Source organism: Microtus ochrogaster, unplaced genomic scaffold (genome assembly GCF_000317375.1).
Source record: "Microtus ochrogaster isolate Prairie Vole_2 unplaced genomic scaffold, MicOch1.0 UNK1, whole genome shotgun sequence".
Lineage (NCBI taxonomy): Eukaryota > Metazoa > Chordata > Mammalia > Rodentia > Cricetidae > Microtus > Microtus ochrogaster.
Window position 1 is genome coordinate 28,171,690 of NW_004949099.1, and position 26,683 is coordinate 28,198,372.

General features: G+C 45.6%; 1 protein-coding gene across 1 annotated transcript in view; it reads left to right on the forward strand.

Moving 5' to 3' along the window:
* Positions 1–26,683, forward strand: part of Slc6a11 (solute carrier family 6 member 11) — a 120,029-nt gene that overhangs the window by 44,153 nt on the left and 49,193 nt on the right. Inside the window, exon 6 of the mRNA XM_005365027.2 lies at positions 21,538–21,672. Coding sequence (XP_005365084.1) covers positions 21,538–21,672 — 135 coding nt within the window. The remainder of the gene's footprint in view (positions 1–21,537; positions 21,673–26,683) is intronic.

The window sequence follows — 26,683 nt, forward strand, 5'->3', positions numbered from 1 at the left end:
AGCAGCTGTCTTCCTTCCTATGTGACAACCCCAGGTGTGTAATGAACCCCCAGTGAGAACATTGGGGTACATGACAATTCACTCTCCAGAAGCCGGCAAAGTCTTCCCCAATAAGTGTTTGGCCTGGTGTGCTGATCCTAGTGCCTGGAAGCACTTGCTCCACGCCAGGTCAGCCCAGATGTTCAGGGTGCCTTAAAGGGCTCGCAGCTGCCAGTGCTCCCTGCCTGTAGCAGGGGCTTAATAGCACACCTTACCCGGCCTGAGATGCCAGTCACACATAGTCAGCCTGCTTGAATCAGTTCCAGGAAACCTAGTTGTGTTACAGGAAAAGCCAAGGACAGAAGCTTGTACGGGCAGCACATCTGTAAAGATGTCAAAATTCTCAAGCAGGCAAGACAACACAATAAGGCCCACCAGAAGTGCCTCCAGCTGTGAGGGGCATGCATAGAAGTGAGGCAGGATGGCAGTGCAGATTCTACAAGACTACTGCTCTGGATCTTCGATCTTGGAGAAAGAGCTTCAAGTGAGCACAGATATTACTTTAGAGTCCCATGACTGCAATGGTCATAAGCATGCTACGCAGGGGTGGTGCCCTGGTCAGGAGGGTTACAGGGATGTTGGCATTGCGACATGACTTACGTGAATAGAGGTATGGTGCTCGGATGGCCTGCCTTACTCGACCTTGAGCTCTGATTACATTTTTGCAAACCTTGAGTTCTTAATTAAGATGAGAAAGAAAACAACAACAAAACAAAAAGTGAAAAACAAACAAACAAACAAACAAAAACTAAACTAAAAACCTGGCTGTGTGAGGCCCTGGCTTCAATCTTTAGCAGCCCCAAATAAAATCTTTCAGTTTCATGTCAAACAAACTTTAAGCATAGTAGTTAGAACTTCCCTGCCTACGTGGTTGCTGGGCCATTTGGAAGCCCCTGGAAGCTTGGCTTTTTCTCATGGATTGGTACACACTGCAGGGTTTCCTAGTCCTTGGGTTTAATGCAGTGATTTGGTCTCTGATTTGACCCTGAGGAGGCAGGACTAATGTTCTGTAACCACCAACTTGAACTGCACTACTCAACCTCCCAAGCATTCTTTAGCATGTGTAGATGTGCACACCTGCATGCTATGAGGTGCCAGCCGGAAGATCTGCTTCATTTGGGTCTCACAACGGAAACGAAGCTCGTGAGGTTGCTTCGTTGTTTTATGCAGCTGACCGCCTTGAAGCGGAGTCCATCAACAAGTGTTAAACGTCTGTTCAGACCTCGGTACACTACAGGGGTGGGGAAGCCTGGAGAGAAGCTGAGAATGCAGCCAGTCACTGAAAGGTCTTTTGGCATTGTGGCACAAAGTTGTCATTTATAAATACACCGGGTCACATTCATACACGTGTGGCCCAGGTCACCCAGCTCGGACATCTCTGGAAGCTATGGCATGTGAGTGGATGTGGGTTATCATGGAGGGAATGCAGCTCAGAGACGGTAGATGGCTTGAGGTGGAGAGAAGAGGGTGATGTTAGGAAGGGCCCAGAGTGTGAACCCTCCTATCTCTTAGTGGTAGGTTTGGGAGGTAGAGAAATTGGCGATGAAACCCGGGCTGCAAGCTCGATGAAACCCGGGCTGCAAGCTCTATGGTCAGAGCCAGGTGTAGTACCACTGGGGAAAAGGTGAAATACACTAGGAATGGAGGCTGGAGGAGACAATTCATTCCGTTGAGTTCTATTAAGATTGCAGTTGCCCATGAGAATATACGGGAACATGTCTGGGATGTCACTGAGGTGTCTGGGCTCCGAAGAGGCATGCGGAGTGAAATCACCTCATACATGTTAGGATTCTTTATCCATGGGGCTCTGATGGACCCCTAGGAATTCTATAAAAATCATGGGGTTATTTAGGTGTGTGCACTTTTTTACACTCAGGGTCCATAGCTACCATCTGTTTTTTGGTTTGTTTGCTTTAGGAGACAGCGTTTCTCTATAGCTTTGGGGCTTGACCTAGAACTCACTCTGTAGACCAGGCTGGTCTTGAACTCACAGAGATCCGCCTGCCTCTGCCTCCCGAGTGCTGGGATTAAAGGCGTGCACCACCACCTTCCGGCTCCACCATCTGATTTTTATTTTGTATTCCACTCCTAAAAGGACAAAAAGCTGACTGAAATATTTCTCCTGAACTAACTTGTATCATTATTTTATGCACTGAAAAGTGCACTGTGCCTCGCATCAAGATGGAACAGAAGTTAGGAAGTCGGTTGGTGCTATGCCACATGAGAGTCTGGCACACCAACATGAGCACTTGCTGCTGTGAAGGTTCTCCCACAGGCTCCTCAGCATGGCTGACCTTGGATTGCCAGCCGGCACATTATCAGGCGGTGTGTGCTTAGGCCACAGAAACAGACTGTGCTACATTCTCCTCTGCCCGTGGATATCTTCTGTGCTTGGATCTGTAAAGTACTGGGTTGCCTCAGGAAAATGTTGAATTTTAAAAGTGGACTCAAGATCATACTTCTAAAGTTTGCTTTTCAGCATCAAATTCCACCAGCCTATTTTGATACCTTTCTGCAGAAAAAACATAGTGCCATCTTTTAAAGACATTTGAAGTGCTTTATCGTAGATTTAGTGTGTGACGTGCCACGGCTTGTATGTGGGGTCAGATAACAATTTAATGGAACCCATTCTCTCTTTCCGTCACTGGCTTCTGGGGATTGAACTTGGATTCTCAGGCTTGGCATCCAGTGCCTTTATCCACTGAGCCATCTCACTGACTGGAGACATTCTAAACGTTAAACAAGTAGTCCAAGTTATGTTAAATTATTTTAACCAGGCACCAAACAGATGGTTCAGTGATTATGAGCACTGGCTGCTCTTCCAGAGGACTCAGGTTATGTTCCCAGCACCCACGCGGTGGCTCACAACCACCCCTAACTCCATCCAGTTCCAGAGGATCTAATGTCCTCTTCTGGCCTCCAGAGGTACCAGGCATGCGTATGGTAGGCAGACATAAGTAATTGTAGGTATCCACATAAAAAATTAAAATTTAAAAATTTAGCTATTTTAATTAAGAGAATGTGTAGCTCATGTATAGTTACAAGGGTGGCAATGGTCTTGGTGCCTTGCAGTCTAATATTCTGGTAGAGGACTCTCACTCCCATACGCATCCTGCCATGACGTCATGAGGTATTGACCAGGGCCAAGCTGATGCAAGTGTCATTGCCCTGGTATCTCCTGAACTGCTACCTACATTAGCCTCCTCTCTTTATGAAGTTAGTGTTTGATGATAGTAACAGAGAATGGGCAAATGCAGCGATTCAAAACCATGTGTTATAGAAGGTGGGCAGGAAGCTATGTGAGCAAGAGTTGCTCAGGAGGAGAATGCAGGAGAAGGTGGAGGAGTGGCGGTGAGCTTTGGAAGCACCAAGAGTTATGAGATTTGGAGGAGAAGGAGAGTGAGGCCCAGAAGACCAAGGTGTGAGTGCTGGCGAGCCCGGTGAGGGCAAGAACCAGAGTGTGGCGTTCTGGAACTTCTGAAAGTAGCAGGTTGTGCCTCATCCATTTCCAAAGTTTAATTCAAGTTGAGTGGGAGAAAGGAAGCTACAGTCAAAGGAGACACGAGAGGACAGGTAGACACCATAGTCCAGTCAAAGGAGACACAAGGGGCAGGTAGACACCATAGTCCAGTCAAAGGAGACACGAGGGGCAGGTAGACACCATAGTCCAAGGAGAAAATGGAAGGAGGTGTAGGCTTAGGGGCGAGTGTGAGGACTGCAGGTCAGAGCATACAGATTTGTAGATCCCTGTGGACTTGTGCAAAACCCAGGAAGATGCAATCATAAAGGATTTGAAAATATAGGCCTTAAACTCTGGGGCTCCCACCAGCTGGTGAGTGGGATTAGAAGGTACTAGCCTATCCACAGCCTCAGAGACCATAGGAAGAAAAAGAGCTGGGGTGTGGCTCAGGGGAAGAGCATTTGTTTGGTGTGAGTGAGGCCTTGACTCAATAGTAACACACACACACACACACACACACACACACACACACACACACACACACACGATCTGGGTATGGTGGCACACAGCCTTAATCCCAGCAGTCCAGAGCCATAAGCAGGCAGATGTCTGTGAGTTCAAGGCCAGCCTGGTGTACCTAAAGAGTTCCACTCCCTCCAGGGCTATAAGAAAGGGGTGCAGGGAAAGAGGAAAGTGAGGCATCTTACTCTATTTTCCATGGCTGTAATTAAATACTCGAGGCTGACATTTATTTATTTATTTATTTGTATTTGTATTGGTTGGTGTGGGTGTGGATGTTCGTGTGCGGGGGTGCACATGTGTGTGTAGATACCAGAGGCCAACCTCATGTGTTTCTCTTTAGGAGTCATCTATCTTTCTGAGCCAGGATGTCTCCCTGACCTTATGCTTCATGTTTTGAGGGTGGGCTGGTTGACCAGCCAACCTCAGTGGTCCAGTTGTCTCCACCTTCCCTGACCTTGGATTAGAAGGTGACTCCACTGTGCCAGCCTTTCCCATGGGCTCTGGGAATCAAACTCAGGTCCTCGTGTTGGCACATAAGTACTGTGACGGCTCAGCTGTCTCCCCAGACTTGAGACTGAGCACCTTACAGAGATTTTGCTCATCAGAATTGGTTGATTGGTCCATTATTTAGTTGATTAAGAAAACACATTATAAAATGAAGTGGGGCCAGAGACTTTTCAAATGGGAGGAGAAGCAAAACAGAAGGGTAATGAAGGGAAGTTTTAAGTCTGTCAAGACAGAATAGAATCAGAACTAAGAAACTGTCAGGCTGGACTTTTAAAGATGAGCCTGGTGTCCTCTGAGATGCTCGCTGAGTAGCAGTGGGCAGAAAACCAACTGAGACAAGAGTGGTACATGAGTTGCCATTCTTCTCTGCCATGGATCTCAAGAGAGCCAGGACACACAGAGTGACACACACGGCACTGACAGACAGACAGACAGACAGACACACACACACACACACACACACACACACACACACACACACACACACACTGGTAAATCCACTCAAGGGAATATGTGCTCTTTCTTGGGGCACTTGGTTGCTATGGTGACAGAAGCCTTCTAGTCCAAGAAGATGGATAGGGCTTAAATCATTATTAGTCAAGGTACTAGGCATGTTTTTCAGGCAGTAAGCAATAGCTCTTAATACCAGAATAAGCCTGGCTGGGCACAGCGGCATATTTATGTTACTCAGGCTTGTTTTGAGATTGTTTCCATTTCTGTAGCCTTTATGGTGGAGATGTAAAAATCAATAGCACTGTCTCTCTAGCTAATCTTAATTCGCCATGAAATAGGCTTAAACCCTTGGCTCCTGGATCTGGTCATCTTTCGATACCCTGTGGACAAGGGTTTCAATTGGACTCAGCTCTCCTAATGAGCGTGCAGAAATGCCTGTTGTTTCAGGACCGTGTCACCCAGCATGCAGGGCTTGCTTCTGTCCTTGGAGGTGACGTTTTCCCAGGCTGATACAGTCTGCCTTGCAAGAATTTGCTCCCAGTGCTTTCTAGATCAGGACTAGAGCCACAGAGGCTTCCTGTGACCCTCAAAGCCTACCCCCAGGAGCCCTGAACCCTACTCCCACAATGCTGTGGATCCCCACAGCTACTTCCCAACATGGCTGTGTCTATTCTAGAGTCTCTCAAGGATGGGGGTACCCCAAGCTCAGGATTGAAACTCAGCCTCAGAAACAAACTCAGGGTTTGTTTCTAAAACTCAGGGTTTGTTTCTAAAACAAACACAGGATTTGACCACAGTGTGCCCAACAAATCTGTCTGTAGGTAGAATTCAGTAGAATAGTCTCAAGCGGAAGAGTGGGACAGCCTCAGTTCTGTGCCAAAGGACAGCTACAGACTTGTATGGTTATGTGTGTGGTGCTTACCTGTCCTGAGCCAAGATCTGAATTTCATATTAGTCTAGTATTTACAGACTTAGCAAGAACAGCGTCAGAGCCTGTGAGGATACATACAGCCCTCACTGCTGAGCAGCTCCGAGGCAAGGCATGGCCAGCTATGTCAACAGTTTATACCTTAAATGGCCCCCAAAGACCTGCATGTTAAAAGGCCCAGTTATCACCATGGCAACATAGGGACATGGTGGAACCTTTAGTAGGTGGGGCCTAGTGTAAGGAAGTTAGGTCATTGGGGGTGTGTCTTTGAAAATGATTTTGTGATTTGGGGATCTAGACTTCTGCCCCTCCTCTCTCTGTACTCCCTTCATCTTCCTTCTCTTCGCTCTTTCTTTCACTCTTTTCTCTCCCTTTCTCTCTCCTCCTCTTCCCTGACTCCCTTTTCCTCTTTCTCCCCCTCCCTGACCACAGTGATGATGTAAACGGGTCTCCTCGTCCTCCCTCATGATGTCTCTGCAGACCCCATATAACCAGACCAAACCACCACAGGCCAAACCTTCTGAACCCACGAGTCAAAATAAACCTTCCCCCCCTAAGCTGTCTGTCTGGAATGTTTGATCATAGAGTTGGAAAACTGACTCAAACATCAGCTAACTGCCTTATGAAGCAAGATGAAGCAGAGATGAATAAAACAAAGAAAGTTACCATCTACCATAGCTGATGTGCCAAGGTCTGGTGCTGTGTACAGATTGGCTTGGTTAACTACCAGAGTTAGCATAGAGGTGGGCACTGTCACAGCAAGAACCTGAGGCTCAAAGGACAGACCCAATGTCACTGTCCTCACTGTCAAAAGAGGATGGAACCCCAGAAAGACTCCGAAGAATTTTCCAGGACCACTGTCCTGAGCCTCTCATAGCTGAAATGGGACTAATGCAGCCTCTGCCTGAAGTCTGCATTGTTCCCTACACACAAAGGCTACTCGTTTGCTGGGATGAGAGGCCACTCCAGCCTTTCTTATGATGGAGTGACGGTAACTTCTAATCTGCCTTCATCCTTTGTGTGGGAATTGACCTCTCCTCACAAACCGGGAAGATGTAAGCTCAGAGAACCATGCACACACCTTGTGCATGGTGAGGCACCCTAAGTGCAGGTCCCCATATGCACTGCTCTTGAACCATGGCAGAGAAGCTTGAAGCTTTAATTTTATAGCTGAGCCCTTCCTATTTGTTGATATTCATGGTTGACTCCAGAGGTAGCAGATGGTCACTCTCAGTGGCCTACTTCTGGGATTCTCGGGTCATCGTCAACATCTCTGTGTGTCTGTGGAAGGGGCATATGATCTTCTTAGCCAGTGCCTTCATTTAATAACAAAAGATAAAGACCCAGAGTGGAAACAGCAACACCTTCCCAAGGTCAGAGAGGTAGCTGGTGGCTAGTTACATTCTGTATTGGGCTAAGGCTCATCCCTTTCCTCTTACCTGATGAACCAGCCACAGGAGTCCAGCCTTCTATTCTTCCTCTTGCCTAACTTAGGGTATTTCCCACAGTTTCATAGCCTAAGAGACTTTGTCTTTATTCCAGCCTACACAAAGGCAAGGTGGAAGGGTACTGTCTTGCCCTTTCCTTCATGGGCATCTCTTGGAAGTGGTACACAGCACTTTCATTTGTGTCTTACTGGTCAGTTGTTATCACATGGCCACCTTGCTGTGAGGGGACTTTAGGATTAGGCAGCCATGGGGTCTGTTGAAAATGAGGAGTCTTGGTCTGAGGAGATTTTTTTTAGCCAACGAAGAATTTGGATCCCAGCACCCAGATAAAAATCTTGGTGTAGGAATTTATGCTACAATCCTTGCAGCGGGAAGGTAGAAAAGGATGTCAAAGACTTGATGGCCAACCAGTCTGGCCAAATCACTGATCTTGATAGTGAGTGACCCTATCTTAAAAAACAAGATAGGCAGTGATTAAAGAAGATGTGTCAGCATACCCATCACACACACACACACACACACACACACACACACACACACTCACACTCTTAAGAGAGCTCTCATTACTGCAGAAGAGGGAGTAGATATTAGGGGTCCCTCATGGCATTGCAGTGAGTTCCAAGGTCTAATCCCTACACTAAGCTGGGCCCTTCTCTGATGCTGTCGCCCAGCACCTTCCTCTCTTCCTCCTTCACCCACTCCAGGGATGCCAGTCCGGGATGCATCCTGAAGTGGCCCAGGGTTTAATGACAGTCATTATTAAAGCACCACTAGTTGGTTGTTGCTTAGAAATTCTCTCTCCAACTGCCCAAGGAAATACCACTCTTGTTAAAAATACATTGCTTCCATAGGAAAATACCCTTATTGTCTTGTGAAAACATGACACTATCTATTTCAGATTTAGTTACTTAGAAGTATGTTTTCCCCAACATACACAAATTTTGTTAGAATATTCTTGGGAAATAGCTCTAAAAGTAATAAAAAAAATGTGGGAAGCCAACTATGTTTATGGCAGCCTCCACTCTTCAGATTCTCATCTTCTCCACTTCTCAAAGTCTAACAAGTCCTTAGTGGCAGGTATGTCTGACTACTTGGGGACTGTTAGAATATTCTTCCATGGGAATTCTGGGAGTTGTTCTTAGAAATCCAGGTAGGAGGACTAGCAGAGATCTAGTGACAGTCAGAAGAGTGGTTGTCTAATGACTAGGTGTTTAGTGCTGTGCTTTCTAGCCTACAGAACAGGCAGATGTGCTGGAATGACCATCTGGAGAGGGAAATGGGGCAGGGGCATTGCATAAGCTTTCTCTGACCAGAGGTAGTGATGATGAGTTTCTGTCAAAGTACAGTCAAGCCAGAGGCTCTGGGTTAAAGGCAAGTGTGGAAAGCATGCAGAATCTGCAGCATGAAGGTTAAGGCCAGGCATGGAAGGCTTGCAGAGGCTGAAGCATGGGGGCTAAGGGCAGGGATGGAAGGCATGCAGAAACTGCAGCATGGACAGGTCAAACTTCCTAGTGCTTCCTGCTGTGCCCCAAGACAAGCCACCTCCCTAATTGTTGAGGAGTCAGTCTGCAGAGTATAGAGAGAAACCCACATAATCAGTGTCGAAGGCAGGTTAGAGATGACAGTGTGAGCTGTCGCTGGCACCCTGAAGGTCTCAGCTAACCAGAGGCATTGCCCAAGGCTCTGTACAGTTATCGCAACCCAAATCAGTGTCAGGACCCTGGAGAGCGCCACGGAGTCCTGGTTCTTAGGGAAAGCTCACACTTGACCAAGGACTAGTCTCTTAGAAATGCCGAGACCTAAGGAGGATCCCATATAGCATCCGTCTGATCTTTCACTACAAACATGGAAGGAACTCTATTGATGGCGAGCCTCAGAATGATCTCATCCACATAAAACACAAATAAGGGCATCCAGTCAGTCACACTGTGAGACAGTCGCTTTCTTGGCTGAGTCCAGGAAGGGTTGACTTAAGGTTGGTGTCTCTCAAACCTGTTTCCCTTTCTTTAGACACAGACAGAGCACCCCAAGACAGGCTTGGGTCTGAATGTATTCTTCTCTTATTTAATCACATTTAATTTTACAGTTACCATCCCGTCGGACTCAGAGATAACTTGCTGCCCATGGCAGCAGTTCAGTTTCCCTGTCATGTCTGGTAACATAAAAGACGCGCTGACGTTTAGAAGATTCAGGTAAATAGCAAAGATTAGCACACCTATGGGAGTCCAGTTGTGGAGTATAGTGTGGGAGTGACTGGAGCTGGAATTAGCCTGTCCTCATCTACTCTGTATCATGCCCTCTCCCCTAGTGCAGAATGGAATCAGCCTGAGAAGCACCACATTCTGCATCTGCTGACCCTGTGGACCTAGGCCTCTGTCCCCACATCCATTTCCAAATGCCCTTTGAACAGCTCTCCACTTTATAACTCACCCCATTGTCCTGAAAAGCATAGGGAGGGGAGGCCTTTCCACAAACTCTGTGGCATTCCCAGTGACCAGACAGTCTCCCTGCTATGGAATAAATAGCTGTGTCCTGGAAGTAGGGGGAAAAGCACCCCAGGATCCCAGTATTGGGATGCAAATGAGCAATTAGAGTCAATTAAGACAGGATACAGTGTAATTACCACAATTATGCGACCTTTCTGTGCAGAAGGAGGTGACCTGATGCAAGGGGATTAAATAATAGAGAAACTCTTCATTAACCTAGGGGTGGGCTTGGGGCACAGAGGCCTCATGGCCTAGGCCTAAGGAGGCTGAAAAATGAGACCCTCCTCCCTGGGTCTGAGCCACTGCTGGCAACAGCGAGGAACAGCCTGGCTGGGACTACCTTGTCAAAGAACTTACTGTGCCTGTCTGAGACACCCCATCATCTAGCATAGGCCCAAGTGTTGTGACCACCTCCTGCCTCTTTCAGACATATCCTGGGTTCCCAGATGCCTTCAGAAGAACCCTACTCCTTGCCAGGGAGTACCTTGATCATGAGACCCCTGACTCTCAGAGTCTGGCCTGGGGGGGGGGGTCTGTTACAAGGGAGTTCCTTGATAACTTTCCTTATAAACACACCTAAAATCCAACACTCACCAAAACCAGTTCATAGGGCTCCAGCATTTCACATGGTCCTAGTGCAAAAGCCATATTTTAAATGATCAGCATTCTAGACTAAGTTCATGGTTCTGCTCTTCCAGCCAACAAACAGGGACTGTGTCCATCTCACATGCCCCCTATACTCCGGGACCTGTGGATGTAGCAGAAATCACACATAAAAGTCCATTCTTCCATTTTAGAAGTCGTCACCTTGTAAAGCAAGGCAACCCTAGTATTTGGTGCTAGAGAGAGCTGAGATGGCTCAAGTGAAGGGTGACAGCCATTGCATAGGAGTGAGGACATCGCAGTCCTTATAACAACATCTTGGCTGGCAGTTTTTGTTTGTGGGGTGAAAGGTCACTTCTGAGGTGGGCAGGGATATTTTAAGTCAATCACTGTGAGCATCTGCTTCCAGAGTGATGGGGGAAGCTTTGTTAACCAATCACCTCTAAGAAGTGGAACCTAATTAAGGAGGGGCTACCTGGAGCCCAGGAAGAAAAACTGGGATGGGCCAGGTGCCTGCTCTCTCTGGGTGATTCCCGCAGGACACAGAGGAGCTTGGACTTCCCATTCTCATGGCATGAGTTTCCCCTTATAATAAGTAAAGATATAATTGCTTATCTTCAAGCTGACCTGGTTATTTATAGTTCAAGTTAACATTTACAATTGGCGGCCCAATGTGGCCAACTAACTCCACTTTAAAACCTGAGAGAGCTTAATTTTAAGCACAAAAATACAGTTTAGCACAGTCTTTTGCTGTTTTCTACCGATCTTTTCCCCGAGAGAATGTTGAGCACCAAAGACACTCCACCTGGAGCTTGTTTTCTTCTTGGCAAAACTGGCCTTTGGGCAAAGAAATGCCCATACCTCAACCACTGAAAAGATACATAGTATCCGTAAGTAGATAAAACAGGACTGTCAAATCCTGCCAAAACAGTGTAAGATAGTTTTAAGTTTCTTGCCTTAAAAAATGGTCTGTCAGTCATTTTAGGCCTTAGCCAAAGTTGGTTGCTTCAATGTTACAAATGAGACTTTGGGTGATTGCCCAGGTAGCCAGTTGTCTCTGTCATTTGTTGCACATTTTGGAAGTTGCTTGATTGCACTTGCTGCTTACTCAAGTAATATTGTTTCCCTTCTCAGATCTTCGATGTGGTTGAAGATTAGATAGTCTTAGTTACCTTCCTCATGATTTAGTCAAGCTTATTTCTGATGCAATAAAATGCTTATTAAAACTTTTGTTATGTGTTCCTTGCTTAATATTGCTTATATTGTTTGTAATTTTATATTTGGTATCTGTTCCTATTGTATATAGTTGTATTGGGTTTGGATCGATCTTGTTTAGACAAAAGGGGAAGGTGATGGGGAAAGCTTTGTTAACCAATCACCTCTAAGAAGTGGAACCTAATTAAGGCCTGGCTACCTGAAGCCCAGGAAGAAAAAGTGGGACGGGCCAGGTGCTTGCTCTCTCTGGGTGATTCCCGTGGGACACAGAGGAGCTTGAACTTCAAATTCTCGTGGCATGAGTTTCCCTTATAATAAGTAAAAATATAATTTTTATCTTCAAGCTGGCCTGGTTATTTCATGAATTGAGTTAACATTTATACGAGAACTGTGAGATGGGACAAGGACATCCTGGTGGAGGGCAGAACATGTGACCTAGAGGAAGCTCAGCCAGCTGTGTGGGGACTCAGACACACAGAGGGTGAACACTGTGGGTGGCCTTGAGCTGGCGATGGACTCTGTGAACAAAGGGAGGCTGGGAAAAGGCAGGGGACTTGGAAGAGCCTGGCATGCTCCCTAGCAGTGAGGAACTGGCGGTGGGGCTGGGTGAAGACTTGCCAAGTCACACAGCAAGAAGCAGGATTGGATGCTCACACTCACCACCAAGACTCGACCCTTTCACTGCACCCCACCTTGAGCATAGTCTGCTGGCTGAGACTCACAGGACAGAGATGAACCAGATATTTGTTGCTGAACCTAGCAGCAGTGTGGACAGCATTGGACTGTCACAGTGACCTAGAAGGAAGGAAGTGAGGGACCCTTGCTGTGAACTCAGAATACAGTGAATGGGCCAAATGGGAGGAATTGCCTATACTGGCATATGGGGACAGCTGAGGAAAGAGCATTAACTTCCCCATCACCCCAATGACCACCTAGATGTTCAGAAGGCATATTCTGTGTCTATCCCATACCCCTGGCCTCTGCCACTCCTTCTTGCCCAGGAATGCCCAGCTCCAAACTACTTTAACAGATATGTCTCAAAGATTTGGGAAGTGCTTCTCTCAGCAGCCTTCTTTTCCTGTTTGACCCTGCAGCACAGTAAGTCTTTCATTAAGAAAGCTGGAAATGCACAGTGAGACATGGAGTATCAGGCATAACAGATGGGTTGCAACACAGCTGGAGTACTCCATGGGTTGCTCTGAGGCTGTGGGCAGGCTCAGCTGCAAGGAATGCTGTGATTGTTAGTAGTGTCTGACAAGAGCACAAGTGGGTGCCAGCACGTGTTGTTTGTGGGCAATCTCTTGACTGCCAGCTCTATGTGCTAACAGAAACAGATGCTCTCAGGGGGAAAAAAGTCAAAGACAACACAAATACCCGGAGTAACCAAAAATAGAAACACATCAGAAGGGATTTGAAGAGATATTACATTTCCAACTTTGACCTCTGTAAGTGAGATTGCTCTTATGTTTCCTGACTACTCAGACCCAAATAATCACATGAAACTATATTAATTACAACACTGTTTTGGCAATGGTTCAGGCAAATTTCTAGCTCTTATATCTTAAATTCACTAATTTCTTTTAATCTATGTATCACCATGAGGCTGTGGCGTACTTGCAAGGTTCTGTCACCTTGCTCCTTCAGCAGCTACATGACATCTGCTTGACTCTGCCTTCTTTCTCCCAGCATTCAGTTTAGTTTTCCTGTCTAGCTATATTTTCCTCTGCTACAGACAAAAGCAGCTTCTTTATTACCAATGGAAATAAAACATATTCATAGCATACAGAGGGGAATCCCCTATCATCTGCCCTTTTCTTTCTAACTAAAAAGTAAGGTTTTAACATTAGCATAATAAAATTAAATATAACAAAACAGGTAGCAAGCAAGAGTTACAATTACAATATTTAGTTTATTTGTATTAGGCAAAAATTAAAGAAAATATTCTATCATCTATCTTATCTTTGTGAGCCTAAAGTTTTGTATCTAATTTATCTTTTATTATAACCAAGGTAAACTATAACTGTCTTCAACTCCATCAAAGACCCCAGCAGGATATACTATTACCTAAGTAAACAGGAAATGCATTATAAACAACTTTCAAAGTTCAAGAAATGACAGGACATTTCACTGCTTGTACAGTCACCCAAAGTTCTTCTGTACCATTGGGGTATCCATATTTAGTCTACATACCCATAGTATCTGGAAAATTTTCCGTGAAGCAGGAAATTTGAAAGACTGTTTTGCCTATATTGGCAGTTTGTCAATCACTTTCTTCTGTATCCTGTAGAATGTCTGGCAGACTCTTTTATGAAGCAGGAACCCTGAAGGGCTATCTCACCTTCTTTAGGCAAGTTCAGAAGTCATTTTTTGTGGGTCCTGCATGTCCAGTTTATACAGCATACCATCAAGCAATCCAGGCAAGAACAATTTCTTGCCCAAATGAAAAGCCTTGTCACATGGAAAGCAAATTTCATAACAAGCTTCTTCAATGTTCATCAACCTCTTTGAAGTAATCGATACTGCAAGAAATACATGTCTCACTGTCAAGAAAAATATAAGTTTTTAAAACATTTTAAATCCCATATTCTGTAGGTCTTTGAAGTGTTGAAGATTATCTATCTAACTGAAATATATCTCTAACTAATGTGATTAAAATTTGATTATATAAATGACTATTAATCTGTAATTTTTAATTATACTTTACATTTTAAATGAGATGCACAATACCTTTAACAAGAGCAGAAATACATATACACAGCATAACAAAATCAACCTAAAATTTGTATCAATAGACCAAGATCCATACCAATACAAAATATTTATCTCTACATCATATCTCCCTTATTTTTGATAGAAGTTGACTTTGCCCATTAATCATTTATAACTATCCCTTTTAAAATGAAAATAAATATTTGTAGACAGTCATTTTTGGAATTTGGGCATAGTTTTTTCCTAATTTCTTCCTGCTGTTTGTTGGGTGAAGTATTTTTAAGGGGGTCTTGTCCCATCAAACCATATTAGTCTGGAAGGAATCTGTAAGTTCCCATCCTATGTGGAAGCAAATGCAGAACCTCTTTTCCAAAGTAGCATATCCTTAGACTCAAATTTTGAAGTCAAGATACCTTTAAAATATATATGTGTTGGTTTAACAGCCTGTACAGTGAAATGTATCTCTGTACTCAGCTCATTCACAATCAAAAAATTCAAGGAAAATACAATAATATGCATAATACAGACTCTCTGTGTATTTTTCATCTTTATGTGGTTTAATTTTTTACTCTATTACTTTTTAATTATTTTTACTCCTTTAATCTTTTGTTCTCTGTACTCCTTCTCTCTCAAAAGCCCATGTACATTTATCTAACACTGTGACCCATTCAGAGGTTTTTTTTTTTGTCTGAATCTGTCTTATTGTGTAGCTGTAATCATTTTCTGACCAAGAGCACTTTGAAAATGGTAAGCAGCTTGGTCGCAGTGGCCTTGAATGCTGGCTCCACCTCTCTTGGCCTTTTTATATGGCAGAGGTATGTTTACTAACTGCTCTGCCATCCATGCTCATTGCCCCAGCTCCAGGGATGCAGCAGATCTATGTCACCACTAAACAACTTGTAGCACTCTGTGCACAAACTCCAATGTTCAGTAGCAGGAGCTCCCAAAAGAGCCAGAGTCATTCATGCCATCAGTACGAACCAGGAAGCTATTTCTTAAAGGAGCCATGCCAGTGATTGCAGCCTATCTGAAAAAACATGCAGCTACCAAGAAGGTGTGTTTGGCTCCTGTTTCTGTGGCCCTCATCATTTTAAGCTTTTTTCAGGCTTATGTGGATCTATGCCAGATGGTAGGCATCATTTTGTAAATGGAGGCTACTTTTTCATTTCTCGACCACTCAGACCTGAATGATCAAACAGAAATTATATTAATTATAACACTGTTTGGCCAATAACTTAAGTGTGTTTCCAGCTAGCTCTAACATCTTAAATTAACCCATTTCTATTAATCTACGTATCACCGTGAGGCTGTGGCCTACCATTAAGTTTCCAGCATCTTTCTCCTTTGGTAGCTACATGGCATCTGCCTGACTCCACCTTCTTTCTCCCAGCATTCAGTTTAGTTTTCCCACTAGTTCTATTCTGCCCTGCCATAGGCCCAAGCAGCTTCTTTATTAACCATTGGCAAAAAAAAAAAAAACATATTCATAGCATACAGAGGGAAATCCCATATCAGACCCCACTCACACCTTGTGTATATTGTATAATGATGCTCCCAAACCACCTTTTGTAACCCTATTGATACTGTCAAACTTTGGCTTATGAGTGAATCTTGGGTAACACATATCAGCCAGTAGTTCCTCTCTGCCAGTAAACTTGCCTACTTGTGGTGTGTGGGTAGCTCATTTGCACATTATCTTTCCTTTATGGTTTTATTAAAAGTGTAAAAATGGGTGCTGAGAGGATCCAGACAGTGTCCACCACAAGAGACGTTTGGGCCATTGCCAGTCCAGCAACTGTCGCAGCGGCAGCAGAGACCGTGATGACTGCAACCACAGCAGCTGTTATTCCGATACCACATTTTTCTCAATACAGGGTCACTTCTGCTAGAATGGCCTTCTCTCGGACCAGAAAAGGAATGATAGCTGGTACACAAACTAACAGGGCAGCCGAGGAGCTTCCATCCCAGCAACTGCTCAGGCTGCAGTCTCTGGAAGAACAATCAAGAACAACATCTCTCTCCCCCAGAGTACTATTCCAAAGTCAGCAGCCCATGGCCGTACCACCACATGCTAATACCACCTCTTAACAAATCTGGACTTTGGCTGATACATTCTCCCCAAAGCAAAGCTCCTTGCAGATCAAAGTTGGCTGCTATAGGCCAGCAATGGGGAGCTGGGATAGGTCCATGATCGTGTGTCAAATTACTTTTTAAATCCTCCTTATTCATGGAATACCAAATATTTCTCAGTCCCACAGCCTTGCTATATGTAGCATTTGGAGTAAAATCAGCTATGGAAGCATTACTGAGTATTACACAGTGATGTAAAAATGAAGAATTTAGGGGTGATTCTGTACCTTAACAAGACATAATATATCCTGAAGAGAAAAAGTGCCATTAACAGGAGCTTGTTCAGACAATTGGTGGAATAAAAAGATGGATATAAAGGACTTAAAAAAAATACAAAAACAAAAAAAGTGTAAAAATGAAGGTTATGGACATCAGTTAGGGACACATGGCTGTTCTAATGTAATACAGAAACAGAACACCTACTGGGAGCTGCAAATTGTGGCATTGCTTCAGAATCGTCGGCCATTTAATGGTCACACCACCACCATTGTGAGGCTCAAGCTACTGTCTATACTGCCTGGGCACAGTGAGGGTAGTACATTTGGTCAGGTCTTAGGGAGTCAGTATTCCAGTAACTCTATCCACTCTGTAGAGACATCAGAGGAAAACTGACAAATTCAGCCTCGCCAAAGTGGCCTCACAGACTAAAGGTAAATTCCTATGAATGTGAGTCTTCCTTATGGTTTACATTCTCATCCTTCAACTGTGTGAGCAAGGACTCATGGTGGCTGAGCTGGAGGAAGAAAATATGGGGAGCCTGGGACATGGCAGCTCCTGGCTACTGCATCTGATCCACACATGGGTGTTACTAAATCAGAGCAGCTAGGTTGTCACTCTCCACCTGACTTGTAGATTTAAGCTCACTGAGTATAACCCAAAAGAATCACACACACACACACACACACACACACACACACACACACACACACACACGAGCCAGTGAGACTGCTCCAATAGTAAGGGTGCTTGCTGCCAAGCCTGACAACCTGAGTCCAATCAGATTGTCCTATGACTTATACCCCACCCTCAACATATACCCATACCCACATCCACATAAAATAAATGAATAAATCAGTATTTTAAAATATTTAGTTTTTCTTATGTTTTAAAGTATGTATAGATATGTGTATGCACGCACACACACACACACACATACACAAGCATATGGATCCATGACCATGAGTGCAGGTGCCCTCAGAGGACAGACGGGTCAGATCCCTAGGAGCTGGAGACATGTACAGTTGTGAACCACCTGATGTAGGTTCTGGGAACCAGACTTGAGCCACCTGGAAGAGCAGCAAGGGCAAGTACTCTTAAGCACTGAGCCATCGCTCCAGCCCTAACAAATAATGTTTTAGAGAATAGGCAATGCTGAGTGTCTGTCATCGACAAGGTCTAGAAAGCTATGTGGAAAAGGAGGTTTGTTTTTTGTTGTTGTTTTGTTTGTTTTTTTTTTACAGCAATCAACTCACTGGCCAGCAACCAGCCACCCTTGTTGGTTGATGGCTGACCTTTTTATTACTGTTAATATCCACTGTCCACTCCAACTGTGTGTCTGACTCACATACTCTTTCTCTGGATTACAGTATGTGGTGCTGTGTATGACAGTAAGAGAATGCACTGGTCATATGGCATGCCTGGGAGCACATGGTTTGTTGGCAGCCGTGATGCAGGCATTGGTGGGCTGAGGGCTGGGCTCCAGGCAGCACTATGGTTGAAAACCAGAGATAACATTCACCAACCTTCCAGATGTGTCTATAAGATGCATTGTTTCCACCCCCTGCTGATCCTCATGTCCTGTTGTTTGAGGGCTGTGTTTAAACCTGTGCTTTGTGCTAACCATATGATTGGGCTTCTCTGAGATGGGGAAATTAATGTGGGATTTTTAAGAATGTCATGATCATCTCCTGTATGCTGGGATGTTCAGATTAGTGACCTTGGGAACAAGCTGACGTGGCTATGAATGCACACCCAGCCTTGATTTATTAGCTGGGTGATTTGGGCAGGGTACTGAGCTCTCTGTCCTTTCTCATATATAAAAGATGATAACTCTCCATGCTTGAAGCACCATCTGCACTTGCCCAGTGTGCAGCTATGTGTGGTGAGCAAAGCTAGTACTGCTATCATGTGCATGTATGTGTGTACAGTGTATGTACAGTCAGGAGTGTATGTGTGCATGTGTATCTGTGCAGGTATGTGTGGAACATGAAGGGGCCTGCTTGTTGGGGTTTATGTCCTGCCCAGTTCCCCACAGCTGGCAAGCCCCAAAGAAAATCACACAGAGATCTCCATAAGTTATCTCAGGCTAATCATTAGCTCTTGTAGCTTATATTAACCCATTATTCTTATCTATGTTAGCCACATGGCTCGGTACCTTTCTCAGCGGGGCAGCGCACATCATGCTTCTTTGGAGTCTGGGCAGGAATGGATTTCTTCCTTCCCAGCATTCTCCTGTTCTCATTGCCCCGCCTCTATTTCCTGCCTGGTTGACCTGCCTATACTTCCTACCTGGCCACTCAGCATTTATTTAAGACATGATTGACAGAATACAAACAATTATCCCACACCATATGTGCATGTATGTATATTTGCATATGTGCCTGTTTGTGTCTGTATATGTGTATGCTGTGCATGCCTAACATGCAGTAGAAATTGCTTTTCCCCCTTCCCTCCATCCCTGGTTTCCATGTCCTAAGTTCCTACTCCTTTAGTCTGGGAGAAGCCCACACCGACTTCACCTTTCATGGACTGCTGTCTCTCTATGTCTACCACTGAATATATTATCTGTCTCTGTGTCTGTCCTTTCCACTAGCTGGAAGCCTCTTAGGGCAGAGAGACCCGCTGCGTGACTCTTCCTCACCTGGGCATAACTCGGTACCGACCACACAGGAATGGCTTTAGTGTTGAGAGAGTGGATAAAGAATAAGTGAGAAGGTGAACAAAGGAATAATGTGAAGGACTGGAGCCCTGGCCAAATCAGACCCAGCCTGCACAGAGCAGGAGGTGGTAGCAGAGGCAGCCTGCTCAGAGCACACGCTCTCCCTGTGATACCAGCAAGCCTGTGCTGCATCTGTGTGCACTGAGGGCTATGCAGAGCTAAACTGGAATTTAAGAATGTCCCTGGCCCTTGAATGCTGATAAGCTCCCTTCTAAACAGCACTGGGGAGGTCTCAACAAGAGACAGTGCAAGTGATTGGAGAAGAGAAACTGACAAAAAAAAAAAAGAGTCTAACCTGGCAGACTCTGAGTTCTGCAGGGTCCTTCAGTGGGAGTAGTGGCTAGCACCTATGTTGGGTTCTGGAGTCTGGAATGTGTGGTGGGTTGGTCATCTCTACATGAGCAGAATTCAGGACGAGGGCTCCAGGAGGGCTGTGTGTCTGCTCTTAAGTACACTGTCTCTGTTCCCACATGAATCTATGGTTCAGTCTCTCTTAACTTCTCTGGGTCCAGGCATCTGCCTCCAAGCAGACCAGGCCCAGGAGTTCCAAACAGTGCTGCATCCTTCACACACCCTCAGCTTCCTACCCCCACCCCCATCTCTGCCCACACAACCATCTCCCCCACATCCCAGCCTATCTTTGGTTATTAAAATACTGTTTGTTTGTTTGTTTGATTGATTGATTGATTGATTGATTTTGATTTTTCGAGACAGGGTTTCTCTGTGAAGCAGTCCTGGCTATACTGGAACTCACTCTGTAGACCAGGCTGGCCTCAAACTCACAGAGATCTACCTGCCCCTGCTTCCTGAGTGCTGGGATTAAAGATGTGTGCCACCACTGCCTGGCAAAATTTTATTTTTTATTGAGAGCAGTTACTTTCAAAACTGCAGGTCTTGGCCCATTAATAAGTTGTGAAATAGATTTAAGAGTCCTGGCCAGGTTTAAAAAGATAAAATAGAGGCCCAGCAAGACGGCTCAGAATAGGGTGCTTGTTGTCAGCCCGACAAACTGGGTTTGATCCCTGGGATCCACATGGTAAAGGAGCGCACTGATTCTTGGGAATCTTCCTCTCGTCTCCACACGTGTGCCATGCCATGCACACAGCCACACACAATAAGTGTATCAGTCTTAAAATGACAGAGTCTGATAGACAACATTAGCAAGTGTCCCACGTGGAAGTGATTTGGGAAACTTCCTTTCCAGAGCTCCGTGAATGAGGTTGTGATTTCTGTTTCTTTCCGTGAGTTTGGCACCCACTCCTGTCCAGCTCCTCATATGCCCTCATTATACACTCTCCTAAGGAGTAGGTAGAGGAAGACACATGGGTATATGTGGGCTGGGGGCCCCTCTCCCCTTGGCTCCTGGTGAGGCCCGCCACTGTCACTCCTTTTTCTAATTCTATTTAATGTAGTAAGAATCTTAACATGAAATCTCCCCTCCCAGTAATGTTTAAATTCAGGACACGTTGTTGTTGACCATGTACAACCTTGAATGATGTATCTCCTTCTCATGTTCGTTTTGATGGACAGGAATGTCACATTCACTATGACAAAGATGACAAGGGAGGCACCATCATCCCACGCTTTGCTTCTGTGGGTCTAGGTACTTCCTGTCAGTAAAGCCATATAGAAGCCACATTAGTGAATTCAAAGAAACTCAGAAAATACTGAATGGAGGTTTGCGTTGGAACTGAATGTGTAGACATTTTCCTCGTCACTCTTCCCCAGATAACGTAGAGTGCCGATTGCCTGGTGCTTGCATTATAGCAGGTATTGTCAGTCATAAGAGATGACTTGCTATACACAGAGGATTGTGGGGCTCTCTGCAAACATGGTGTCATTAGATGTGAGAGACATGAGCATCCATAGCTACTGGCAGCTGTGAAAAACAAGACCCTGTAGACGCTCAGAATCAACCGCCTTGCTGAGCCTGGGTTGTGTAGATGGATACGGAGAACATGGTCCATGCATCTAATCAAATTCAGGGCAGCATTCCTAAAGGACAGTCTGCAGCATGCAGCAGCTTGAGGGATCAGTGCTGAGAGAAAGAAGCCCATCATTCCCACTTGCCTAACTCTTCTCTCTCTGCTCCTGTGCAGGTGGTGTATGTCACTGCCACCTTCCCCTACATCATGCTGCTGATCCTCCTGATCCGAGGTGTCACACTGCCAGGTGCCTCTGAAGGCATCAAGTTCTATCTGTACCCGGACCTCTCCCGGCTCTCTGATCCACAGGTAAGGGTTGTAGCTTAAAACACAGTGTCACCACCAGTCACTGAGGCTCAACGGCCAGGTAAGTAGGTGGAACCCTGTGGCCTCCGGGATAATAATTGTTAACACATCAATTAAACACATAGGAAAGCAGATGTGGTAAAATTACAGGCGGAGAACATTTAAAGGTTACTGTGTGGCCTAGTGCCATGGACAGTTCTTAGTTAGTGCCTTCGGTGCAGCATCCCACACAGGACTGAGAACTACACGTCAAGTCACCCTTACCTGCTGTGCTTAGGATCAGGCATTTTGGATTTGAGACTTTTCTGAGTATTGGAATTTTCACATATATTTGATAAGCATCTTGGAAATGGTACCCAGTTGTAAGCATAAAGTTTATTTGTTTCATGTATGCCTTGCATATGTGCTTTTAGTTGTTTTGCATGTAAAATAAAATCTCTTGCCATGATACCTTGACATGCTGGAAGTTTCAGACTTTGGCTTGTGAGATCAGAGATACCCATCCAGTACCATGATTCCAAAACAACATTCATCATGTTTTCTTTTCTTTCTTTTTGTTTTGAATTTTGAATTAATTTATTTTTAATCACGTTGTGTGTATATATACCACATATGTGTAGGCTGGAGGAGGACAGAGGTGTCAGATCTTCTGGAAGCTAGGCTCACAGGTGGCTGTGGGAATTGGATTCTGGTCCCTGAAAGAGCAATATGTGCTCTCAACCCCTAAGCCAGATATCTCTCTAGCCATCACCATAAATATTTTAGCTAGCTATACCACCATTGTATCTAGGCGTTCTTTCCTGAGGGGTCTGTGATTTGTTGACAGCACTCACGGTCACAAATGAAGGACATACTAAACTCCAGTTAGAACTTGATTTAACAAGCTTTTTTTTTCCCCTGCCTGATGTTACAGACCTGCCACAGAGGATCTTGGTGAGAAAGTAGGTCCTTACTGTGATTAACTTTCTTTGTTGAAAAATTCACACCAAACCCACCCCCACCCCATACAAAGACTTGGAGAAACTGACTCATTTGTCTCTAGTCTTTAGTCAGGCCTAGATTATCCCACACGTGTTTATGCCTGAGCCCCTCTGGGTGGGCTCATGGTGAAGTGTCTGGGAGTGTGTTACACAGAGACCCCTCATCAGCCAAGCCCTCAGTCTCTACTCCATGCCAGAAGCCTTCAGGGACTCTAGTCCAGACCCCTCTCTACTGGGCCCAGGTCCACAGTAATTCCAGCATATAAAGCTACTTGCTCAGCGTTGGCTGTGTCCACCAGGAAGTGCCAACTTAATATAGAAACAATCACATGAATTGCACAGAATTGGTGTCTAACTTTCAGAGTTTGAAGCTTCCAAGAGATTTCAAGTCTTTGACTTTTGGCTCCCTCTGTTTGGGCAGTGTGGATGGAAGGATTTGCAAAGTACTGGTTGTTTAGTGTGACTCAGAGTTCTGTGACAGTGAGTGATGAGGCCAGGGGAGAGGGACACATGCTCATCTTTACCAGTTTGCCCTGCCTCGGGGTGCTACTGGCCTCCTGTAGCACATCCCAAATCACAGGCAAGGTCCCCAGGAAGAAGGGAATTGGCTCCTGACTGCTGGCCTGGCCAACTATAACTCTGACAGCAGGGTCTCGACTGAAGCAGCAGTTTTGGGCTACACATATCCCATCATGGGTCCATCTTCTCTTGTTCGGTCTACACTTTTGGTATCAATAGAAGACAGGTTCCTGCCTGTGTCCTCTGACAACCCCCCCTTCTTCCACCTTGGGCCTTAACGTCCATGAGCCATGATCATGAGTATCCTCAACATAACGCTAGACCTTGACAATCATCAGGGGCCTGGAGCTTGTTAAAGATGCAGGCTCCTGGGGGTTTACTTTCAGTGAGCCTGGGATGGCTACAGGACAACCAGGTAGGTAAGGAGCCTCAGAGATGATTCTGATAGCTAGAAAAGGTTGGGGAAATTCAGTTGCCACTTCCTCAAAGCCTTACATTCACACACAGATACACACAGATATACATATACCAGCATACATACATATACATACACACACACATACATACACAGAGATGCAGAACACAAATATAAACACACAGAGACATACAGACACAGAGAAAAACTCATATGTACACAGATAAACATGCACATATGCCCATACAGGTGCACAAGTGTGCACACATGCAGACAAAGGAAACACATGTACCTCTACACAATTGCACACGCAGAGAGAAACACATGCATATGCACACTGATGCACACACAGAACTTGTATACAGATGCACACACTTGTATACAGATGGACATGTTCACACATATGTTCACAGATGAGTACGCATGGACACACACTCTGAGAACATGGATAAATCAGAACACACACAGTCTGAAAACACAGATGAACCAGAGACCTAGGAATCTGCTCAGCTCTTCTCCGACCATCTCAGGTTCCCACTGTCTTCCCTTCTAAGCTTTAATTGCTCCACCAATGACCTGAAAGGCTGAGTTGTAACCTCCTGTAGTCATGAGCCAATAAAAGATCGTTCCATGGCTATCTATCTTTTCTGAGAGCCAAGGAAGAGACCTTAGGAGGGCAGGGAAAGCCTAGAGCTCCAGGTCATTGTCAGGTCAAGCTTCCAGTCTCTGAGCCTTGGCCCCAGGCTGTCCATCCAGAGCATCAAGGTGTGGGGGCTGGGCTATTGGGTGAAATGATCAGCAGAGGAGTGTCTCCTGGTTCGGAATCACGGCAGCCCCACGAGCGGCTGAATGATTGCTGAGAGTTCTCTCATAGAGGCTGCAGGTCTGTGCACCACAGTGTGCAGTGTGCTAGATCCTGGTCCCTGGAGTCTTCAGCTTGGGAGAGAGGACTGTCAGGTCAGGATATGGTGAGATCAGAGACCTTCCTCCTGTGCCTTTTCCTCTTGGCTCACGGTTCTCACCTGTCTATTAGGGTAAGAATGCTTGTCTGCCATGCAGGGTTGCTGCAGGCACAGTACATACGTGTGCCCGAGCCCTTGCCTTTCTCATCTGCTGCCCAGCACCAGGCCTGGCATATAGTAGGACCCTGGATCATGTTGGCCTATATCTGGTTCTGAGTAGGACAAGTCAGAACCCCACAGCCCAAGAAGAGGGTGGCTTTGAACTAGAAACCAAGGCTTTTATTGTGGATCCAGGAAATTCAGTTTCTTGTGAGGAACTTGAAGGGATGTAGCAGCTCGCTCACTGTGTGCCTGTGACTTGCACTCCATGGTCGGTGCTTTCTAAACATCTGTCTGTCTTCACTGTCAGCCCTGTGTTTTCTCTGAAGTGTGAAGCGCTCCAAGTCCATTTTTTCCCCCTTACATTTTCACTTTCTGTCTTTTCCGTCTTTGGAGAGCCAAAGGGATCTTGCATTGTCCCTGCCCCAGATTTCTGCTGCTCTCGCTGGTCATTGTGTTTCAAGTGTGTGTTTTCAGGGCGAGAACAGAAAGACTTGTCACAGATCCAACTCGCGGGTCTGCTTTCCCAGGAAGGGCCCTGAAACACCACTTCCCTGTGCAGCCTCCTCTGTGGAGGAAACAGAACCTGAGGACGAGGTGTTCAAAATGCTGGGCCTCAGAACAAGACATCTCCCCAGCTCCCCATCCCACAGGAGGACAAACCAGACCACAGGAGGAAGACAAGACCCTGGTTGGAAACCTTCTGAACCCTGAGGAAGACTCTATGAGATCACTGCCACCTGGTGGTAACATTCTCTGATTCCACGTCAGGACCCAGAAAAAAAAAATGGCCTCTGGCCTGAAATACTTTCAAACCAAAATATCCTTGTCTCCACTGACTTAGAGATAGCAGGTTTTTAAAAAATGAAACATCACTGGTGTGTAGGCCACTCCCTGAGACTGGAAGTCCCTCAAAGTTTTCTTTGTGTATGTGCGGTTCTGTATTGTTTCTGTAGCACGTGGTTTGTCGTCTTCATCAGGCCTAGCCAACCCATCACACATGGCTCTTATCTTCAGGGAGGTTCCTGTCTTCTGGAAGAGACATGATTAGGTCTGTAATAACAATGGGGGTGGGGGGAGGACATTACTGTGGATTGGAACTGGCCTGTAGGCACACATCTTACCTTACCTCCTGTCCAAAGACAGCAAACCTCCCCTTTTGCTTGGCTCACAGAGTCAGGATTGCTGGGCTCCTCCTTGGGGTTCTGTGTACCATAGAGATGCCATTGAAGCATTGGAGCCCCAGGTCTTCTCAGGGTGAAGCTCTGTGGTCTTTTAGCCGGTTCAGCAGTATTAGGGAAGGAGAGCTGCTGCCAGGGTCATCCAAGAAATGATACTGAGTGCTGGAGCGTGGCACCAATCACACAGCACACACCTAGCTCACCACCTAAAATGTAACTACTGATGGTTTTCTACTGAAGGCTGACCTTCTGCCAGTCCCCACAGCTGTCTTGTCTCTCGAAGTCACTCAGCCACCAAATCATTACTGGAAACCATCTTGTTCTATGTACGGGCAAAATTCTCACGGGGTGTAAGCATAAAACCCGATTTCACAAATGAGGGAGCTGAGGCTTGAGGTTTTATATCTATCCCTGAGTCCAGTGGCTTGTGAGCCAGCTGAGTAAAGAGCACAGTGCCAGAGCCACCATGTCTGACCACCTGGCTGCTCTGTCTTCCCAGTCCCAGCTGCCCTTCGTGATTCTAAAGTCACTTCACATCAGGTAGGTTTTGTACCCACCAAGAAAGAAGCCACTTCCCATCCTGTGCCAGCAGGCTCCTTGCCTGCAATTTGGAGCTCCAGCCACTCCCTTCCCAGTGTTAGACAGACATATCTTCCTTCCTTTCATTTTCTTTTTGCTTTACTACTCTGTGTTGCCAGTGTCGCACTTTGAGGGTACTCATGGGCGGATTTAAGTTCAGCCTAAACAGTGAAGACAAAACCATCTCAACAGTGGGCTCCTTCTTATCACTTTCAACCCTTCCCTCACTGGCCCTGCTGCATTCCTGCAGCATTCTCAAGGAGCTCGGTGGGGAGCCTG